The sequence below is a fragment of the Euprymna scolopes genome, chromosome 2, assembly GCF_053919585.1.
Source record: "Euprymna scolopes isolate OS-2025 chromosome 2, ASM5391958v1, whole genome shotgun sequence".
Classification (NCBI taxonomy): domain Eukaryota; kingdom Metazoa; phylum Mollusca; class Cephalopoda; order Sepiida; family Sepiolidae; genus Euprymna; species Euprymna scolopes.
This window is the reverse complement of record NC_136483.1, coordinates 19126878-19148853: the sequence shown is the minus strand read 5'-3', so window position 1 is coordinate 19148853 and position 21976 is coordinate 19126878. Positions and strand designations below refer to the sequence as shown.

Here is a 21976-nt window from a genome sequence, read left to right as displayed (position 1 = left end):
GCCACTTTGAAATGGAGAGCCTCGTTTTTAATTTGAAGGAGGGGCACCTGAGCATTCTGTGTTAACAAGTTAAGAGAGTCCCGTCAACATAAGGAATATTTATAAACATATTTTAATGTTTTCCATCATTTTGTGCTTGAGGAATATTCGATTATGGCATGTGTAGTTTATATAAAAATTCATTTAAGTACTTATCGCCTCAAATTTCGTTTTAATTTCGGTTCGCTGAAATTATTTCAAGTAAAGAGCATTAAAATTATTTCAAAACAAAAAAACATGAACTGAGCTCTTACTGACTATAGTAACATTTATTTCTTGTATATTTATTTTTTCGGGTAGTCTTTTGTTGGCTTTTCTGCTAAACACTCTTACTAAATAATATCGACGAAATATCGAAAAACAAAGAAACAAAAACAGTTTTGAAAAATAATGAAGCTTTACTTACTTTAGTAAAATAATCCGAAACCGCAAAATAGGATATTTAAAAAGTAAACACGTAATTACTTAAGTTTTTAAAGCAAAGTACCGAGATAAATATGAATAAGAAGAAAATAGCGCCCTTGTCAAGCAGAACAGCTTCGTTTCAGTTTTACAGTATTGAACGGTGTAGTATTGCGCCGTCGAATTCAGGGTTGTACTATTGTAATGTAAAGAACACAGAGAAGGGGTTGTAATCAACTGAATTCCTTTTAATACACTGACAAAAAAAGCTTAAACAGATATATAAATAAAAAGATTATGTAAATGCTTTTAAAAAGACACGTAATCACGTGAGCAGGATTTTTTCCTTCTTTTGACACGATAACAAGTAACGTTCTTATTTTTTATTATTTATCTATTTTCGAAAGAGTGCCACGTGCAAGTGGAGAAGGGAAAAACAGAGTTATGCAAAATTTGTGCCGAGAATTGTCTAAAGTTCCGACTTTTTGTTTTTTGGCTTTCACTTTAATAAGAACGTGAATTTATTAGGTGAATTTATTCGGCACAGTATGATTCAACTCAAAAAATAAATAAACGCTAACGTGAATTAAGATTAAAGTTAAGGTTTTATCGTGGACCCTCACCCCTTTTAAAAAACCTTTTTAAACTTTGTGACATATTTACATTCTATGGAGGTCAGACGCGAACGAACACCCAATAATTTTATTATACCATATTTCTTCAAACTGAAATATAATTATCAAAGTATACTTACGCAAATAGATATGAAAAGTCTTGGTTAAAGTTTGTGCCATATTTCCATGGAGTACAGGCGCGAACGCAGCCCCCACAATTTTATTATACCATCCCTATTTAAGTTGAAATATACTTATCAAAGTATTCTTATGTACATCTATATCAAAAACCCTCGTAAACGTTTTTCTTTTTCATTTTTTATTTCCATACTTTAGGGGCCAGGCACTTACGGAGACCCCACAATTTTAATGAACCACCGTTATGCCAGATCAACCATACCCATTTCTGATCCTCGATACATCTTCTATCATTATATGTAATCAGTTTTTTAAAATAGTCAACCTTTAGAAGTCTATTCTTGACCAGACACACATACACACACACAGACGTTCAGCTTTATATATATATATATATATATATATATATATATATATATATATATATATATGGGATATGTGAGTGTGTGTGTGTGTAAAATGTAATGAGTTTTTTATTTTGAAAAAATGTATTATTAATATTATGATTTAGAACAATTGTGGTTCATTTATATATGACTAGAAGGGGTGGGGTACCCGGCGTTGCCCGTGTGTTTGTAGGTGTGTGTGTTTTTGGGTAAATCGTTGGCCGGGTGTTTTTTTTTTAAACGATGCCTTGACGCGCAGTTGGACAATAATTAAGTGTGAAAAAAAAAAACGTGCGACTTGGCATGTACCCGTTTTTGACAAGTTAATGACGTCAACTTTGAGTGTGGGACAGTGTTTTATTTACCGCGAGTCTTTTTTATACGAAAAAAATTAATGCACATGCGGCGATCGCAATATTTTGAATATTTATCTTTTGAAAGTCGGGCAAATTAAATAGACAGGCGACCCCGGTTGTTAACTCGTAGATATTATCATTTAGGTGTGATATAAAAAGTTTTAAGAAGTGGTGAGGCGACCGATCGGTTTTCGGAAAGAAGCCTTTCTTAGACATACACGAAAACGCACGCACACACACAAACATTTTCGCTTTTATATTTATAGATTTGCTGTTATATCGAACAAATATACAGTTTTTAATTTAAGAAAAGGACTAGTACATACACATAGTTAAAAATATCAGTACAGTTGGGAAAGCAGAATCCTGGAAGGGAGTTCCAAAGACTTGCAGTTCTTGGGAAGAAACTATTAAAGTAAAAGGCTTTCTTACACCTCGGGATCTCCACTGTAAAGGGGTGGGACTTAGTTGCTTGTCGGGTTTGTCGGGAGTAGTCACGTCGAGGAGGTACAAGTGCTTGCAGTTCGTCAGAGCATTCACCATTAAAGTATTTGTAGAACTGGCAGAGGGATGCAACATTTCGTCAATGGGACTGAGGTTGAAGCCTAGATGAAAGTTCAGGGCCTATCAGGTTGGCAACTCTCTTTTGAACCCTGTCCGGGAGTGAAAGACTAGCAGCAGGTGCATCAACCCAAATATGACAACAGTACTACATACATGGGCGAATGGTGGCCTTATATAGGTACCAGATACTTTTAGGCGTAAGTAATATCCTGTACCTTGTTATAAATATGTTTCTATTTGATATTGAGTACTATTATGCAAATAATGTATGGTTCACAGCACTGAATCTACCAATATATCTCGAATTTCAGCAGAAAACAACACACTCCGATTTTGTGATAATCTTGTTACGAAAAAGGAGTGTTATATTGAATTTTTTAAATATATGCAACCATTCATACCATCCTAGTTAAACACATTACGTTTATAAAATATATTTAATTGAAAATTAGGAAGCTCTTCAACATTTTTATTGAATCCGTTTACCTTGTATTGTATGAAACGATGTTTGCATTGCTCTGTCATCGCCTTCAACATCTACTAGTGTATAAACGAATGGAACTTCTGGTTCAGTGTGTTTTAACCTAACATATCTCCAGCCACCAGTCGAGTTTCGATCTCAACTGGAGACAGTTGCATGTCTAGCCGCACTGAAGAGATATGATGCAGAAAAAAAAACATCTGTGAATGGCAATATATATATATATATATATATATATATATATATATATATATATATATATATATATATGAGGTGCATTCAATAAGTTTAAGACTTTTTTGCACCGGCATTTAAAATTGTCGTAGACTCTTGATAATTCAGTATGCTATTGCTACACATCTTATAAAATGACTGACAAATTTTTATGATTTCAGGTTCAAATGAAAAGCTACACCAGGAATTGGAATACACCCTACTAAAACCTGATTGTCACAGCTGGCGAACTTTAAAAATGCAATCTGGACGTGAGCGCACTTTAGAAGAACGATATGCACAAAAAATCTGTTTTAAACTTGGAAAAATGTCACAAATGTATGGAACGCTCAGGACTGCTTTTAGACCATCGTGAATGTATCAGTTTTTGAGTAGCATAAGAGATTCAAGGAAAGCAAAAAGTTAGAGGGATGATGAGAGGTTTGGGAGGAGTAAGGAAGTCAGAACACCAGAGTTGATTGGCCAAATAAAGAATTTTATGAATAACGATCGTTGTATGTCTATAGAAATAATAAGTGCACAGTTTGATCTAAGTGTGGGAGCTGTACACGCAATTATCTGCGAGGAACTGAAAGTGCGGAAGATTTGCGCGAAGTTTGTCTTAATGGAGCTCAGAGAAAATCAGAAAGACAGTTCCTAACCCTCTCTATAGTCCAAACCTTACTTCCTGTGACTTTGGTCTTGTATGTGAATGACTATATATATATATATATATATATATATATATATATATATATATATATATATATATATATATATATATATATATGCTAACAGGCCGCTTGGCGCTGGCGGGTCGTAAAATACGCAAAAATATTATATTTTAGTTAAATACAGATTTTTTATTTATTATAAGCAAAACACCGTAGGTAGTAAACGTAACGTTAAATTCCTTTAAAAGTTGAAGTAAAAAAAAAACGGAAAGAAACTGAGATATGTGTATGCAAGTATTATGCTTTTATTAAAAAGTTCACTTGTTGTAAGTAAAAATAAATACACGAGCTGAGATCAAAACCAAAGCCTAAAGATAGAGAGTCAAGTACAATAACAATTAAACCAGTCTGACACGATCGTTAAAAGGTATTTTTAAACTTTCTTATTCTTAACATAAGGAAGCTGTCATGTTTCACGGCCGCGTATGCGCAGTCGTGAAATAGTTGAACACTCCGATGACCCTTCCCCCAAGTACCGTTTTTTTTTCCAATGTTGACTCCTTAGCTGCCCATTTTTCTGGATCCAAACCGATTAAAAACTTTTCCACGTGCCTGAATGTCTTATATACCAAATTTCAAGTCTGTAGATCAAAGATTCGTTGAGTATATAGGTTGGGAAGTATCCTCATTTATATAGTCAAGTTCTGAGTAGAAATATAATGAATGAAAATACACGAAACAAAATATGATGACGTGAACTCACCAAACCAATATCAGCACATAGTCATATTTTTGTACATAGGCCATCTGTACCAGAAGGAATAAAATGTATTTGACACATACACCTGGCCGGAAAAAAACTAAACGTTGTTGATGAACAGAAGAACCAAAAGCTCGATTAATTGCCGGAAATAAAATGATTGATTAAAAAAACACCTGCAAATGTTATACTATCCGAAAAGGTTATCTGCACACGGACATATACTGTCTCTAAATAAACGCCCTATAGGCGTGTTTATATTAACAGCATTGGCGCAATCTACAGGTGGGTGCGTGGGTGTCACAAACCTTTACTGTTATATAAAAGGAACTTTGTGTATCTGTGTGACTGTCCTTGTGAGTTCGTTTCGTATGGACTCCAAAATAGCTGGACCGATTTTTATGGAATCTCACATGAAGGTATTTTATGTGCCTGGCAGTGTTCTTAAGTGTTTTTTTAAATGTCTTTGATGAGTATCGATAATCGAAATAATCTGATGAAGGAAGGAACAGGCGATTTTGACTGAAGTTAACACCTTACCCAGCCTAACATCACAAGTGCATTTGAGAAGTTTTATTACCATACAAGCCGAAAGGCCCCACATATAGAAACAACAATATGTTCTTTGATGTGACAGGGCACGTTCGAAATGAATCTTTCTATTTATAGCACAATTGGAATATGATACTTGACATTTTGTATTTTAAATTTTAATTCAAGTTATCTATATATATCTATGTATATAAAAGCGAAAATGTGTGTGTATGTATGTATGTATGTATGTATGTATGTATGTTTGCATGTTTGTATGTGTGTTTGTGTGTCCGCTAAAAACTTTCGACAGACACGACGAAAATTTACAAACTCTATCCTTCGCCCGAAAAATATCGAAAAATTGGCCAAAAACGTTAATTTTTGCACCCCGAAATCGACAATTTTCGACAGGGGGGGTCAACAAAAACGGTCCTCTCGTGACGACGACCGGTTCTACGCATGCGTTAGATGACGTCATGACCTGTTTACCTATAATAGTTGAAGAACTGATTAAGTTTCATGTACGTCGTGTTAGCTCAGTTGGATAGCACGTTGGTTCATTATCCAAACGTTTTGGTTTCGAATCGTGATGTGAGATGTCTTTTTTATTTCGATTTTTTACATTTAATATTGAACTAGTGTTATTTAAGCCATTTTCACGTAACGTTCGTTTTTCTGGGTTTTTTTTTTTTACTTCGCTTATCCATCCCCGATCACACACTCAAAAACACCCGGGTACCCACCGATTTTTTAAATTTTAATATCGGAACAGGCTTATTTAAGCCATTTTTCATTTACATTTAACATCATTCGTTTGCCTTACATCAGTTTTTTTTTGTTTTTTTCGATGTTTTGATTATACCCCCCCCGCTTAAGTTTTAACGTTCGTTTTTATGTTTTCTTTTTTTACTTCGCTTATAACAAACAAACTTGGCCATTGACCTCATTTGCTGAATAGCTCTTGCTTACGTCGTCGTCGTCGTCGTCGTCGTTGTCGTCGTCGTTGTCGTAACGCTCTACGACTTCCGTGCGGGAACCTCTCAATTTGGTTCTTACTTAAATAAATTCAAGCATCTTTCAGTAACTCATTCTGGCTGGCCGAACGGTTCATGTTTTTTCACATTTTATTTTCCAACTTCACCTCAGGGCTTCGGGTTCGATCCTACCAACTTTTACCCCCCCCCCCGGTTTCTTTTTTATTTAACAGCACACACACCTCCAAACACCCGGGCAACGCCGGGTACCTCCGCTAGTCTTCTGTATATATAAAAGGCAAAATGTGTGTGACATTTCGTGTATGTCTTCAAAAGGCTTCTTTCGCACGCGCTCCCAGAGTCGTTACTATCGCTTAAAACTGTGTATATAGGTCCTATATCATAATATCTAGAAATTAGGAAAGCGCGTAGTGTATAGATTTATTTACGTCGATTTTTTACAAAATTATTGCTATTTTGGCTTCTCGCGTGTTGATTGGGCTTTTTAGTATAAATAAAATGAAACTAAACTCAAACGGACGTGTTCGCGGCAATGCGCCGGGAACAGACGCTTACGCTGTGTGACTTCTATTTGACCTTCTTAATTAGGTCAAATGGAAGCAGCAAAGTTAACTTTTATTACGCACGCATGTTTTTATAGTTATAGTTAGATAAATAAATTCAAACACGTCTATGGTGTATGTTGCGGTGGCCCAATGGTAACATCGCAGGGTTTTCTTTTTTCACACATTAATTTCCAACTCAAGGGTACGGGTTCGATTCTCATACTCACCTACCAAAACATATTTTTATTATTATTTAACCCCCCCCCCCCCGGAGTTTTGCTTTACCTCAAGACACCCGGGCATCGCCGGGTACCCCCCGCTAGTATATATATAAAAGCGAAAATGTGTGTATGTATGTATGTGTGTTTGTATGTCTCGCAAAAATTTTCGACACGGGCCACAGATTTTCGCTAGATAGGTATCATTTTAAAGCGCCAACCTTCGCCCAACAAATATCGAAGAATTGGTCAAAAACATTAATTCCTTCACCCTAAAATCATCAGTTTTGTACAGGAAGGAGTGACAAAAAAATCATTCCTTCATTTTCTCAGCTCCTGCTACTACAATGACGTCGTGCTTGACCTAGAAAACGTTGACGTTAATTTCAACAACCTGCAAGTGTTTTTAAAGGTTTAATTTTATCCGTTATTAAGTGTATGTCTCTTTGGCGTAGGAGTGAAGTGTCAGGCTTTTTTTCCGCTTTAGCCTCGATGCTTCGGGTTCGAGCCTGTTTTTCTACCTAAACTTTTTTCCCCCCTTTTTTACGTTTGTTCGCTGTTTTGCTTTGTTTTGGTGTTTCCAATTTTTCTTATCATCGTGTTTTTTTTATAATATTAAAACAGGGTCACCCTCTCCTACGTACAAACCCTCAAACACCCGGGCAACATCATTATTCAAACCCGGGCAACGTTGAGAACCATGCTAGTTATATAAATTAATCTGTTAACTCCATGTATTTATACGCGTCCTCCTTCCTCACAAAACTCTCGCACTCGTTCATCGCCACCATCCATTAAAAAATATTTTTTATATATTTTTATATATCATTGTTTAGTGACATTCTTAAAAAAAACAATCAGAAATCCATTATTAAGGCTATGACAAGAGAATATTTTTTTCGTTATTTGGACTCTCGAGTATATGTTAGTTAATATCTTAAATGTTTTTAAATAGAGTGATGTGGTTCTCGATTGATTAACTGTGTCAGATATATACTCGAGAGTTAAAACAATGATGAGAATATTCTCATGTCATAGCCCTATAAATTACATTGCTTAACTTTATAAACATACAGATGGAGATTTGGGGTCTGTCAACGGCCGAAACAGTGTAAGATTTCTCAAAGATTTATTTGATGTAAAACATTGCAAATTATTGTATTGGAAGAGAGAGAAAGGGGATGAGGGATGTTTTTTATAGTAGAAAAACAAACGAACAATTAATATCTATTTATGTAAGATTTATTACATAGAAACATTATTTTTATGTAAATTAATTTATTAAAGATAAATAAAGTATTTACTGTTTATGGTTACGGTATTTTTGTAAATATCTTATCGTACGAAATATATACTGCCGTTGAATTTCTCTTGGAATTAGAAAAGTTTTGCTTGAACTTAGTATAGAACTTTGTTCGAAATTGCATCTCTGGATATAGTCAATGACAGACACAAATACAGAGATAACACATTTATATGACATGTATTTGATTTCATCAATACTTGATTTTATATACCAAAATAAATAGAATCTCAATAAAAATTCAGTTAACTGTAAAACAACACGTAAATAATAAAACTAAACTCATAATAAATATCAACGCAGACACAAGAACGAATAATAAATTAATAACAATTTGATATTTTTACATTTTAGAAAGATTGAAGATGAAATGAAATGTGTGTTGTCAAGTCAAATTAAGACACAGACGCTAAGATATATACAAGTTGATGGACAAAATGACATTACAATATGGCCGACTCCTCTATCAGTTATTTGCAATAAAGTTTTTTTTTAAAAACTTTCCTAATATATAGAAAGACAAGACGAACAAAAAACCGTCATTATTTTAGAAAACAGATGTAAAAAAAAAACAATGTTCGTCTTATATATGCGAACCCTCGTCTTAAATTTAATTCGATTCCCAAACAAAAAGAAAAACGTATTCATTGAAATATTTATGAAAAATAACAATAATTTAATAATTTCCTTTGTCTGTCGATATGCATAAACTTTGTGTTTTCAATGCGCCATACGCTTGGTTTAAATGTTACTACTACTACTACTACTACTACTACTACTACTACTGCTGCTGCTGCTGTTACTATTGCTGAGAGCCATTATTCTTTCCCCATGAATAAGATGATTTTAGTTTGCATTCGTTTCCCCGATATCGGTTACTTACGAGAGAAACCCCGTGAAATTAACGTTTTATCTTTTATATAGCTTGTTTTATCAACCTATTAATTTATTTACATCCAGGAGGTTAGACACGTAATCAAATATGGGTTGGACAAAAGTGTTTTTTGTGGTCGTTAACCACTTTGCCAGCGTCGCTCATCTACCCCACCGTCACCTCCCATTTATAAATCTGTTATGAGGAAAAGATTAAAATGGTAAAAACACTGCCTGAACATTTGACAAGTATTTAATATTCAGTTCGGTAGAAAATGCCCGTTGGTAAATTTTATATCAGACACATTTGTCGTAAATGAAATGTCTGTTGAAGATACATTTACGTCGGCTATTTGACATGAAGCGTCCTATACACTATTACACACACAATAAACATTTCACCATATTTTTTTTTACAAAGGAATAACAACTGATCAGAGCCGGAAGGCCACTCGAGGATAAGGGTTAATTAGTGTACAGTAGCCAATCCGACAATATCGTATATATTGTTAGTAATGGAAATTTGGTAAATTGGATTACTTAAGGGAACAGCTCATCAAGAACTTGTCTACGTTGGACTTGAAGGCAACCATATTGTAGTGAGCTGGAAAGTAGGGAAACGGAAGACCGTTACACGGGCGTGCAGTTTTAAGACAGAAGCTTTGTTCATGGAATCTACGTTGAGGTTTAGCCACAGATAAAGAGTGGGGGAAATTATTGATAGTTTCAGTGAGACGAGTGTTTCTCGTGAATATTTGGCGAGGAGGCACCATAGATTAGAGCTCAGACGAGTACTTGCCAGAAAATAATGAGAAATCAGAGTCAGGTTTACAACATCTTTTCTGTCGTAAAAGGTTGCAGGGAAGAGAAAGGACGTCCCCCCACTAGTCTACAAAGTCTATTTTGAACTTTGTCAAAGCAGGCTAAGGTCTTTCTTGCAGCTCCTGCCCAAATATGGCAACAGCACTCCATCCTTTGACGTACTTGCCTCTTATACAGGTAGAGAATTGCATCAGCAGTGAGATATCTACTGGAGTGGTAGAATGTAGAATGATCCCACCATTTTTTTCAGCGACATTGGCAACAGATTTGATGTACGTGTTCCATTTCAAATCAGAAGTAAAGGTCAGACCCAGAAGCTTGTCAAAACATAAGACGAGAGCCATTCATTTCAATTGATGCCAGACGGGGATCAGAGCGTTGATAATGTAAAGATAGGAGCTTGGTTTAAGATGCATTAAAATTAATCAGCCACGTCTTTATCATTCTGCCACGTGCTCAAGATCAAAGGAGAGCGAATCAGAAAGATCTTGGTCATTTACGGCCTTTGGAGTGTTGCCATAGATGGCAGTGTTGTCAGCAATCATAGTCAACATTGAGAAAATTAATAAAAAAACAAATAACACAGTTAAAAAAGAATAAAAACAACAAAAAATCCAGGTGAGTGTTTCTGAGTTTCATTAAAAGGTTAAAGTGGATTTTATGTAAGACTTTTGCTTTTATTTCAGCATTGGAATTTCTTAAATTGTACGTTTCCTGAAGCATCATGGTAACGCAGAGTTTCAAAGACAACCCATTGTTTTTAACGAAATGTGCTGCTTTCGATCTTCAGCTAGAATTAATTATTTTATCAGAGAAAGAGAAATCCTTTTTCGACAGGGGCAATTTTTATTTCTGTTATATTCAGCACCACTTCACGGAAATCGTTGACATTACAAGCGTGTTCATCTACCGAGTCGGGTTTTATTTGTATCCTATTAGGGGTGAGTCTGGTTTATTCACTTATAACCTTAGTATGCAGCACTCAAGTGATTTAACACACGCATATACAGCATCCACATCACTGAAGTTAAGTGATGCTGAGCCTGGTCAATATTTAGATTTGTTGCCCTTTACAAATGCCAGATGCTGTAAGCAAAAACTTCACCACTGCTTATAAATTAGTACTTGCCTTGCTGGAACCGATGATAGACTAGCATCCTGCCACAGATATGGCCTATGTCATCAGTCTATCTTATTTAAGCGACGTTAAACAGGATAATGATTATTTGGCAATGAAAGATGCTATATGTGAAACACTTCGCCCAGGTGAATGAATGCGTACTAGGCGCTGAGGCGTATAACCGGTGACAGGCTAGCATCTTTTCGTGAGGTTAGTTTAAACCATATGTTCTACTTTATGCGGATACTTTATCCGGGGATACGAACAGGGTGAAAAAAGTTGAACACAACTACTACAACTGAGAGACTGTAGTTCAATCCAAGATCGAGCCATGCGAAAGATTAAAAACGGTACTTGATTATCTCTTACTAAACACTCAGCATTATATGATGAAGATCAAGAGCCAGTGGAGTAATCCGGGAAAAGAGAGACACTGTCTTGTACATTAAAGTGTTGTAGCTAATGAAAAGGAAGCCAACAGATCGTCCTCGACTATGGTCGACCAGATTTCCTTGTCTACTATTACTACTACTACTACTACTACTACTACTACTACTACTAAGTTATCGTAGGGAAAATGCGAACGAAAACAACAAATAAAAGCAAATAACAAGATAGAGGCATGCTGTAAACGATTGAGCTTACGTTTCGCGCTGTCCCTCTTCACGGGAATGGCCCATATGGAAACTACGCAGAGCAGCAACAGAAGAGACACGGTGCTCGACACTCGTTTCATTTCTGGTACAACTCGCGGGCGTTTAGTGTTAGTCGATGCAACGTTGCCTTACTTCAGGAGATGAAGCTTTTCTCTCGAACAATAAAAGCTCTTCGCTTCTTCTTCTCTTTTGTTCCTTTCTCTTCTCTCTCTAAGGCCTTCGTCAAGAAATCTGCTTTCTAAACACGAAAGAAGAAAAAATGCAAATTAAAATGATTATAAAACTTTGTTGTGGAATTTACATTTTCAAATAAGATTATTTTAATCAGTTTAATCAGCATTGTTAAATATGCATTATATATATGTGTGTGTTTGTGTATATATATATATATATATATATATATATATATATATATATATATATATATAGTCATCAGAAAGACTGTTTCGCTATATCACAGCTTTTCAGTACGGCTAAACTAGAAATTACTTCAAGCTAGGATTAAAACTCGACCGCGGATGCGACAGTCGGCGCTTCTAACAGTTATTCGCTATTCAGTTGCTGCTAGAATGAATATGCGAAATTACAATGATTGAATATTGTCCAAACGACATAAGCTCAATTTGTTTGCACAAAAAGCACTGCTTTATATGCGAACGGTAGTTTATGTTTTTTTACTCCCCAATATGCTTAACCCAAGATAGGGAGCATTTATTAATGACAAAACGCCTATATCCCGAATTCCAAGATATTGTTCATCTTAGTGTTTATATATATATATATATATATATATATATATATATATATATATATATATATATGCAGTAAGATGAACAAGGAGGCTTTAAATATAGTCATCCACATGCAGTACTGTTTCGCTGTATTAGAGCTCATCAGTGAGGCTATATATATATATATATATATATATATATATATATATATATATATATATATATATATATATATGTTGTGTTTGGAAATTCGATAGCATGACGTCAGTATTATTTTACTATATGTTTACATAGGTTCGGCGACGCTATGTTTTCGTGATAAAATAAATAGTTATTAACTATCTTTATTGGAAATACCTAATACGTTCAGCGTGTGTGTTAGCACGGTATTATTTTTACACATGGGAAAGATAAAGACTATCCCATGTGATACGATCACAAGTAAAATAAACCAGGCTTGCAGGTGCCATATGCTATAGCAAAACCATCTTTAAATGACACCAAACAAATATAAAAGCCGTGAGGTTAAGATAGATCTGAGCTCCATGATAGGTAGGTTCTCGTTTGATAGCCAACATTCGTTTGTCGCCATCCTGCGAATGTTGGCTCTTCTTCTTTCGTGTAACATGATACAACTGACCAAATACTTAATATGACCATTACAAAAAAAAGACTTGTGAAGAAATTGCAGAAATGCAGCCCCCCCCGCAAAAATCGCAGATTTACATATGCAGAAAATAATCCAAATTTCTAATCTCTATTTAAATACACCCCATATATATATATATATATATATATATATATATATATATATATATATATATATATATATATATATATATATATATATATATATATATATATATATAACTCAAGTAACTAATGAGGGACATTTACTAGTCAAATGCCGTTGAAAGCTTCAGTCCAATATAAGTATTAATGTTAATATTATATTTATAATTTAAAATCATTGGCACTGAGACGTTCGTGTATTTGAATGTCTTAAACTGACGGATTTTTATCATCCCAGAACTGTATTTATATATATTCATCGAAACCACACAGGATTTAATCTCATGTCAACCATTCGTAACTGAATTTAAAACTCCTGTATTCCTCTTTCGCTTCGTGATATTTATAGAGGATTACATCACAGTCTGGACTTATGCAATACGGTTTGATTTCTTGTTTTTTTCTTTTCCTCTTTTCCTGTCCCTTTTGACAAACCTTATACAAGCATTAGTTTACAAACATTACTCTACACGAACTGTATTTTACACTCTATGACAAACATCATGGAGTGAAGTTTCATCAAATGCTAAAACCAGCAAATCTTTAGCTTAGCGATCTTTATGATCTGTTAACTAGTTCCTTTCCTCTGAGGAAAAGAACCTTACATTCTTTGAAACTCCACAGAATAAGGATATTTAACCAACCTTCTTTATTAGAGGTAATCTGTCGAAAATAATTTTTTACATGTAAATCTCCGGTTTACAGTCTTTGTTTATGCTTCTGATATATATATATATATATATATATATATATATATATATATATATATATATATATATATATATATACATTAAAGTGCAGTAAGAATGCAGGTACTATAATACTCTAAATATCCAAATAGTCCAAATAAATATCAGTACTAAAATGATCTCAGGCAGATGAATGAAGGTCAATATGCGAGGTAGATCAATAATATAAATGGAAATTTTGATTTAAATTATGTATAATTATAACAAAATTTATTGCTGGATAATGATAATATGTTTATTAATTTTCTGTACCCCTTTGTTAAACAATAAATTATGTTGTAATTCTACATAATTTAAATCAAAGTTTCCATTTATATATATATATATATATATATATATATATACGTATTAATATATATATAGCTGTACCTCTCCAAATATGGCAACAGTGTGTGTGTATACATATATATATATATATATATATATATATATATATATATATATATGTGTGTGTGTGTGTGTGTGTGTGTGTGTGTGTGTTTGTGCGTGGACATTGTATAATATATAATGATTATACTTTTGTTAATACGAATTACTGCATTGTTGTGCACTCAAATTAAAAGAGCTAAACTTCAAATTAAAATAACTTTGTTTTAAATTATAAAAAGAACAAAATTAAAATTTTAAATTGATGGCAAATTAAACTTAATATTGAATATTAATCTAATTTGAAGCGATAAAAGTGCAACTTGGAATTAAAAGTGCAGTTTAAACAAGAAAAAAAGAGAAAATTAAAACTCAAGTATACAAATGACAAACATATGTTGGACGACACATCTGCCCTCCATCAATCTATGCATATTGTTATTTTACCATATTCCTTAACTAAACATACAAAAGACGATTTTTATCTATTTATTTATTTTTTTACTCATGTTCACCCAAACAAGGTATATTGCAAGTTGGGCGTAAGAAGCTGCTAATTGGGATCATCTAGAGGAAAGACTAACAAGATTCTGGTTTTCGTTACATTTAAACTTTTGCATATCAGTAGAACCGCCCTTATCCCTGAGTGGCTTCCGGGCCTTGATAAGTGGTGACCTCCGTATAAAAAAAAGAATCATAGAAGCACGTAGCAGGAAGGGAATTCTAAAGTCTATCTGTTCAATGGAAGAAACTATTAGAGTAGAGTAGGGATGTGATTTTGTTGCTAAGCGGGTTTGTCGGGGATATGTGCATCGAAAGGGTACAAGTCCAACGAGTCCATCAGAGCATATTTCATTAAATATTTGTAAAACAGGCACAGAGATGCAACATTGCGACGATGGGACAGGAGTTGGAGCTTAGTTGACAAAGTGGGACTTATTAGATTGAAGACTCTTTTTTGGATCTTATCCAAGAGGGATAGACCAGTGGTAGATGCATATTTATACGGTTAACATAAAGACAGCAAAGTATCATTTTTAAAGAACCCATATTTGGTTTTGGTTTTATTCAGGACTGATTGTCACTTCAGATCTAAACCGAAAAATTTACATCATATTTGTTGCTAAGGTTGTTATAAAAATCGTTCAATCATTCTCTTTTTCCAGAAACTATATCCCCCTGACACAACCCTTTACCTATATAAGCGCCAGATATGTTCTAAGATGAAGTACTGCTGTCACATCTGGAGATATACAGCTCATATCACTCCTTTCACTTAAAAAGAAGATAAGATTGATTCCTTTTTCATTGCAGCCCTTTTTTTTCATTTTCATAACTGTCTAACCTGTCTCTAGTTTGTCGCTATTTACATGAGAGATTTTCGACTGAACTCCAATCTCTGTAAAACATCAACAGCAAAAACTCGTCACAACTACTCTAAAAAAATAATTTCCTCTCCGTATACCTTAAACTAAACAAAGCATTCATAAACAGGGTTTCTTCCGTCCCCGGAACACAATACTATGGGCTACTTTCTAGCTGACTACAACATGGTCGTTTTCAAGTCCAATATAAAAAAAACTTGTTGAATCGTCAAATTCTGCTCAGATTTAGCCATCGTCTGCCTGTTTGTCTCATTGTCCATCTGACACAAACCTTTAATCTTTGTCCCCATGCTTATTTTTTTTTTTTGAAAGTCACCCAAGAAGCCACTTAATCATAATAATAAATACGGAGATGGAGATAGACTAACTTCAAACCGAACAAGTTGTAAAGAGACTCCATCACTAGCGTTCAGTCTTCAAGAGCTCAATAATAAGAGAATGATTTGAAAGGCTGATAAAAAAGTTTATCCTGAAACTGGTTTAGTGATTGCCCAGAATTGCTACTTTCTGAGTGTCTTTTTGTTTTTTGCTTGTTTTTTTTTTTTTAGTAGTTATTTTTTTTGGGGGGGGGAATGTGTAATGTGTAATAATATTCATCTTCATTCAATCAATCCATCTCATTAACTTTTATACTTTGGTGACTTTAAACCTTGAACAATAGTGACAGTAGATATAACGATTCTTTTTTTATTTAAACATCGTATTAATTGAATAGAATCGAATACAAAAAGCTAAAGGTTACAGTCATTGATAGCAGGGATATGAGTGCGTGTGTGTGTGTATTTATAAGGAACGACTTTATACTAGTTGGGGACTTTCTTTAAATCGACACGACAATAAAGAAACAAGTGATCTCATGTCGATCGATTAACAATAAATATTGATTTGCCTCTGTGGTAGCAATCGATTCCCCCAAAAGCCACGTTGCTATGTTATGATCTGAATCATTGAACGAGACTAACATGGTTCCATTGTTTCCCATTAAATGGGGGAGATTGATAACGATTCTCAAATTAATAAACAAACACACACATACACCATGTACACGCACACACACACACACACGCGCGCACACACACACACACACACACACACATATATATATATATATATATATGTATATATATATATATATATATATATATATATATATATATATATATATATATATATCGGAGTTTAATAGTTCTTAATTCCCTTCATTTCCGTGTCTATTGTTTGGTGACCCTGAGGTAGAGGCTAAGCAAATGGAGCAAAAGGTGGCTTCGCAGCTGAGTTCGAATCTAATGACCGACATGAATTGTTATCCTAAACTGGTGATTGCATAAGCATGAAGCACTAGTGTCTAAATATAGATTAATAATTATTATTCAATTATAGCTATATATACGTATATATTACATATAATATTTATATGATATTTCGATTGCATATTGTTACCTGCGTTTTCAGAAGAGATAAAAAAAATCTCGCCTGTTTATTAGACCATGAACTGATAAACGAAACCACGGACTAGTCTTTAATTTAACGGGCATAAATTTCTCATCCCTTGTGGAACCGAGCGTATCAATCCTCAATCGAAATAAATAATAATAATACTGCATCATATAAAGTTAAGATATATAATAAATACAATACGATCTTTCAAACGTATTTGAGTATGTTGTTTTTATTTCTCCATACAGAATTTTATAATAAATATTCTAAGATATTTTACCCTGAAGAAACGAAGAGTTGGAAACTTTGGCACTGGCAGGATAAAAAATATAAAAAATAAATTCATAAACTATACGATAATATTTTGTTTATATTGCATAACTCTACTGATGTATTGAGCACTGTTAAAATAAATACATAAACTATGACTAAAAGATCCAGGTTGTTGACGAAACGATCGGGTTTCGAATCTCAGCTTGAAACAATCACCACATTAAAGAGTCGCGAACAGCGAAACAGCTGCCTGATAATATATATATATATATATATATATATATATATATATATATATATATTACTTGTTTATTGTTATATAAACATGCTCACATCCCGCTGCTACAAATAGCCACTTGTTTCAATCAAACAACAGATATCATCAGGCAGCGGCTTGACTATTCAAAAGTTCAATGAATAAACTATTATTCATTGAACTTTTGAATAGTCAAGCCGCTGCCTGATGATATCTGTTGTTTGATTGAAACAAGTGGCTATTTGTAGCAGCGGGATGTGAGCATGTTTATATAACAATAAACAAGTATTATCAGCTCTTTTTATTGAGCACTATCTAACAACCTCGTTGAATTCATTAGTCCATTACTTTTGAATATAAAAAAACGAGTATATATATATATATATATATATATATATATATATATATATATATATATATATATATATATATATATATGGATAAAATATACGATATATTATAAAATGAAATGCGATAGAGACAGGATATGTAAAAATGACAAAAGGAAAACAAATTGAACACAGGAATAAATAATCAAAAACAAGAGCTTGACTGGTTTTGTTCTAATCAACAAACCTCTTCAGCAAAAAGTGAAGATTTTACACTTATTGAAATAAGAGCAAAAACCTTACAAAGGAGACGCACAGCAGGATGTTTTGGAAACGTGCGTAACTATTTCCTAAATAAAAAGCGCGTGTGACAAAGGCGTTCAAATAGGAAAAAAGGGAGGAAAAGAACTAAAAATGAATAACAAAAAGAAAAGGACGTTGATAAAATACAGTAAAACAAGCGGTGTACTTTAACGGAGATCGGAGTTATTGTAAAACATTATAGTAACTAATAGTGAGAGAGAGAGAGAGAGAGAGAGAGAGAGAGAGAGAGAGAGAGAGAGAGAGAGAGAGCAACGGGTAGAAACACAATAACAGATGGGTGACTGTGAGTTGCAAACTATTTTTTCTTAGAACAATAAAAATTGATTTTTTGGAACAGGACTCAATCCAAAGAAATGAAGATATTTGGCATGTATTCTGTGTGATTATAGGATATAGGGAATCGCCATGGACAAAGAAAAGTTGATTAACAGATTTAATTTTTACAAATACACACACACATACACAACATAATATTATAAGTATATACAAGAAATATAAATATTTTATATATATATATATATATTGTGACGTATCCGACAGTAACTTATATTTCAGGTTTCGAATCTATATCCAGCCATATTGATGAGTGGAGAAACAACGAAACATCTGTATATGACAGTGTGTGTGAGTATATATATATATATATATATATATATATATATGTGTGTGTGTGTGTGTGTGTGTGTGTGTGTGTGTGTGTGTGTGTGTGTGTGTGTGTGTGTGTGTGTCGGTCTGCCTGTAATCAAAAACAAGTCATTACTTAAGTGACAACTGTTTGAATATTTTGCTGTTGTAATGTTCAAGTTTTTATAATCACGAAACGATGTATTAGATTGACCCCGTTGGCCTACTTTATTTCCCACAAACTCGGCCTTATATTTCCCTCTTTTTATTTCATGGTGTCGAGAGTTTCCAAAGAATAAAACAAAAAAAAACTATTTATTACTAAAAGAAACAAGAAATTCGTCGCCTGGCGCATTGTTTGTTTGTTTGTTTTAAATACGAAAAACATCTAAAAAGAATATAACCTTTGAAATGAAATTCATTTCCAGTTCATTATTTCAGCGATAGTTACAACAGAAAGAAATTTAAATGTAATGGAACGAAGATTTTGTTTACCAACTAGCCATCTAGTTTTTCCTTTATAAACAAAGTCTCGACCACTTTAAATATTGACGTTTCAGTCGCAATATGTTCTGATTGTGGTAAATAAGAGTAAAATGTTTAAAAAGAAAATAGTTGTCCTGCTGTTTTAGCAGCGTTGGCGATCATGGCTCTACAATTTGGAGAGCCATGGTAGTATCGGGAAGACGAGTAAGTTTCCTGTTGCTTTCCATCTTGATTCGAGGGTGCATCACTGCTCCCCCTCTCTGTGAGTTAAACGCGCCCCCAGATACTAACCTGGAATTTTTTACGATGGTACATACAGCCCAGAGTTCCCAAATGGTCACCCATCTGGTATTGGCCAGGTTCGTCGTTGTTTAACTTTGGTGGTCTGGCGAGAACCGATGTGTTAACTTTATTGTGCCGTGTTAAAAGTATATATGTGAATGTATGTTTGTTTTTAAAATAAAGGAAAAGAAACAAATGTTAGAATTTTTTTAAGTGGAAAATTTTTCTCTTGAAAACTTAAGGGTTGTCGGAAAAACGTTTTTAAAAAAATAAACTTACCTGTCTCTTCCAATCTGTTTTGTTTGTGGCGTGTTTTGCTTCTGTTTCCCTGGTTGCTGCGTTGGTGTCACTTCTGGTCTCAGTTGAATCAGATCAGTATGATCTGACCAAAACTAGACGTAAACGCAAGACCACGTCGTCGAGTCAACGGGAACAGGCATGCGATAGATCTGGCAAACTCGCCAGTGGTTTAGTTACAACATTAAAAAAAATAACTCCGCCGTCAAGCTTCGCTCACATAAATGAGAGGGGGGGAGAAAGGGCGTGTCTCTCCAGAAAAATATACGTAAAAGGTTCCCCCAGATTATTCAATCAAATTCGTCTTATCTCTTTCTGTCTTTCACGCACTCTTCTCTCTCCTTCCGAATCTCTCTCTCTCTCTCTCTTACTCGTTCGCTCACTCCTTCCTTTCTTATATAAGTATATCTATTCCAGTTTAAATAACATAGAATCAATCTCTCGTTCTCTTAATGTCTTTTTTCTCACTCTCTGCCACTTTTCCTGTCTCTCACTCTTTCTCTTTCTCTCACTCTCTCTCGCTCTCTCTTTCTCTCTGTAATGTTTATATGTATCTGGTGTTAGCTGAGCTTTATGTATAAAATCAAAAAGCCTATTGCTTATATATGCCCGTGTCGATGTGCGTGAGTCGATATTTATCTCTTTTTCTCCTTTTTACGCAGGCGGCTTACACACGACCGCTTCCAAAGCTGCAGGGAGCGATGAATGAAAACTGCGTAGCACGTTGCCCGCGTTTTAATTGGTCGAGAGCAATAGCAGCAGTAGCAGCGTATATGCTAATGAGTTTCGGTGGAAAATTGCAACGCGTACGAAGCAGACGACGCGGGATTATAAATATTGATCAGATTTACATACCGCCTTCCTCCTACCTCGTCTATTTACAATGGTCACAACTACTGTGACCACTGCAACCCTCGCAGAAGTATCGTTAGCGCACGATTGCTAGTGAGCTATTATGACAATGCCGCTTCATAGTATCAAGGGCTAAGACAATAACTCAATGGATAAACACGTAATTTCATCCGAAATGAACAAGCTTTTATAATATAAGCTGATATATATATATATATATATATATATATATATATATATATATATATATATACAATATTAAGATAAAAGTGTATTATCATATTTTAAACATATTTTCACATTACACACGCACACACACACACATACATACACACACACACACACACACACACACACACACACGTGCGCGCGCTCATGTATCTGGTAGCTTCCTTCAATCCTGGCATGCTGTAGATATACACTGTGAGGGTGCCTGCGTGTCGCATTTTTTGTGGCAAGATTTGCGCTATCTCCAACCACATGTCTCCTGAGTCGGCGTTGTTAAATGCTAGTGGCAAGTGGAAGCGACATTTTTTAAAATTAAGGCTAGACAATCTAAAGGAGAGCATAACTTTTAAAAATATCGACGAAAAAAGCGACATCCACCCCTGTAGCAAAGTGCCTAGTTGAAGGGGAAGATATTAATGTTTTTAGCCAATTTTTGGATATTTTTCGTATGAAAGGTCGAACTTAAAAACGACACAGATCTTGGTAAAATCCGTCGCCACTATTGAAAGTTTAAGGCAGACATACAAACAGACATGCATACATACATTTATATATTGGTAACTAAAAATTTTCGGCCCGAACTGATGAAAAAGCTTGCCCTATCTCTGAATACCCTTTATGTCAAATTTCAAATATTTAGACCAGAAATTGTCGGAGTAATTTGGAAGAGACCGCAGAGGTCAATGATTTTTTTTAACTTTGACCCCTATTATGCCCCCTTAAAATTTATTGTTTTGGGCTCAAATCAAGTTATTAAGTTAGATCCATGTGCAAGGAACCTATATCTACAATTTCAAGTGCGTAGACGCAAAATTGTCGGAGGAGTTTGGTAGAGTTCTCAAAGGTCAAATCGTTGAACTTTGACCCTTTAA

General features: G+C 34.3%; 1 protein-coding gene across 1 annotated transcript in view; it reads right to left on the bottom strand.

The window, feature by feature from the left end:
• The window catches only part of LOC145289474 (uncharacterized), a 75104-nt gene extending 54270 nt beyond the window's left edge, over positions 1–20834 (bottom strand). Inside the window, exons 1-2 of the mRNA XM_080136415.1 lie at positions 20007–20834; positions 11683–11931 (exon numbers count right to left, since the gene is read on the bottom strand). Of these exons, the coding sequence (XP_079992541.1) occupies positions 11683–11773 (91 nt within the window). The 5' untranslated portion in view covers positions 11774–11931; positions 20007–20834. The remainder of the gene's footprint in view (positions 1–11682; positions 11932–20006) is intronic.
• Positions 20835–21976: the final 1142 nt, after the last annotated feature.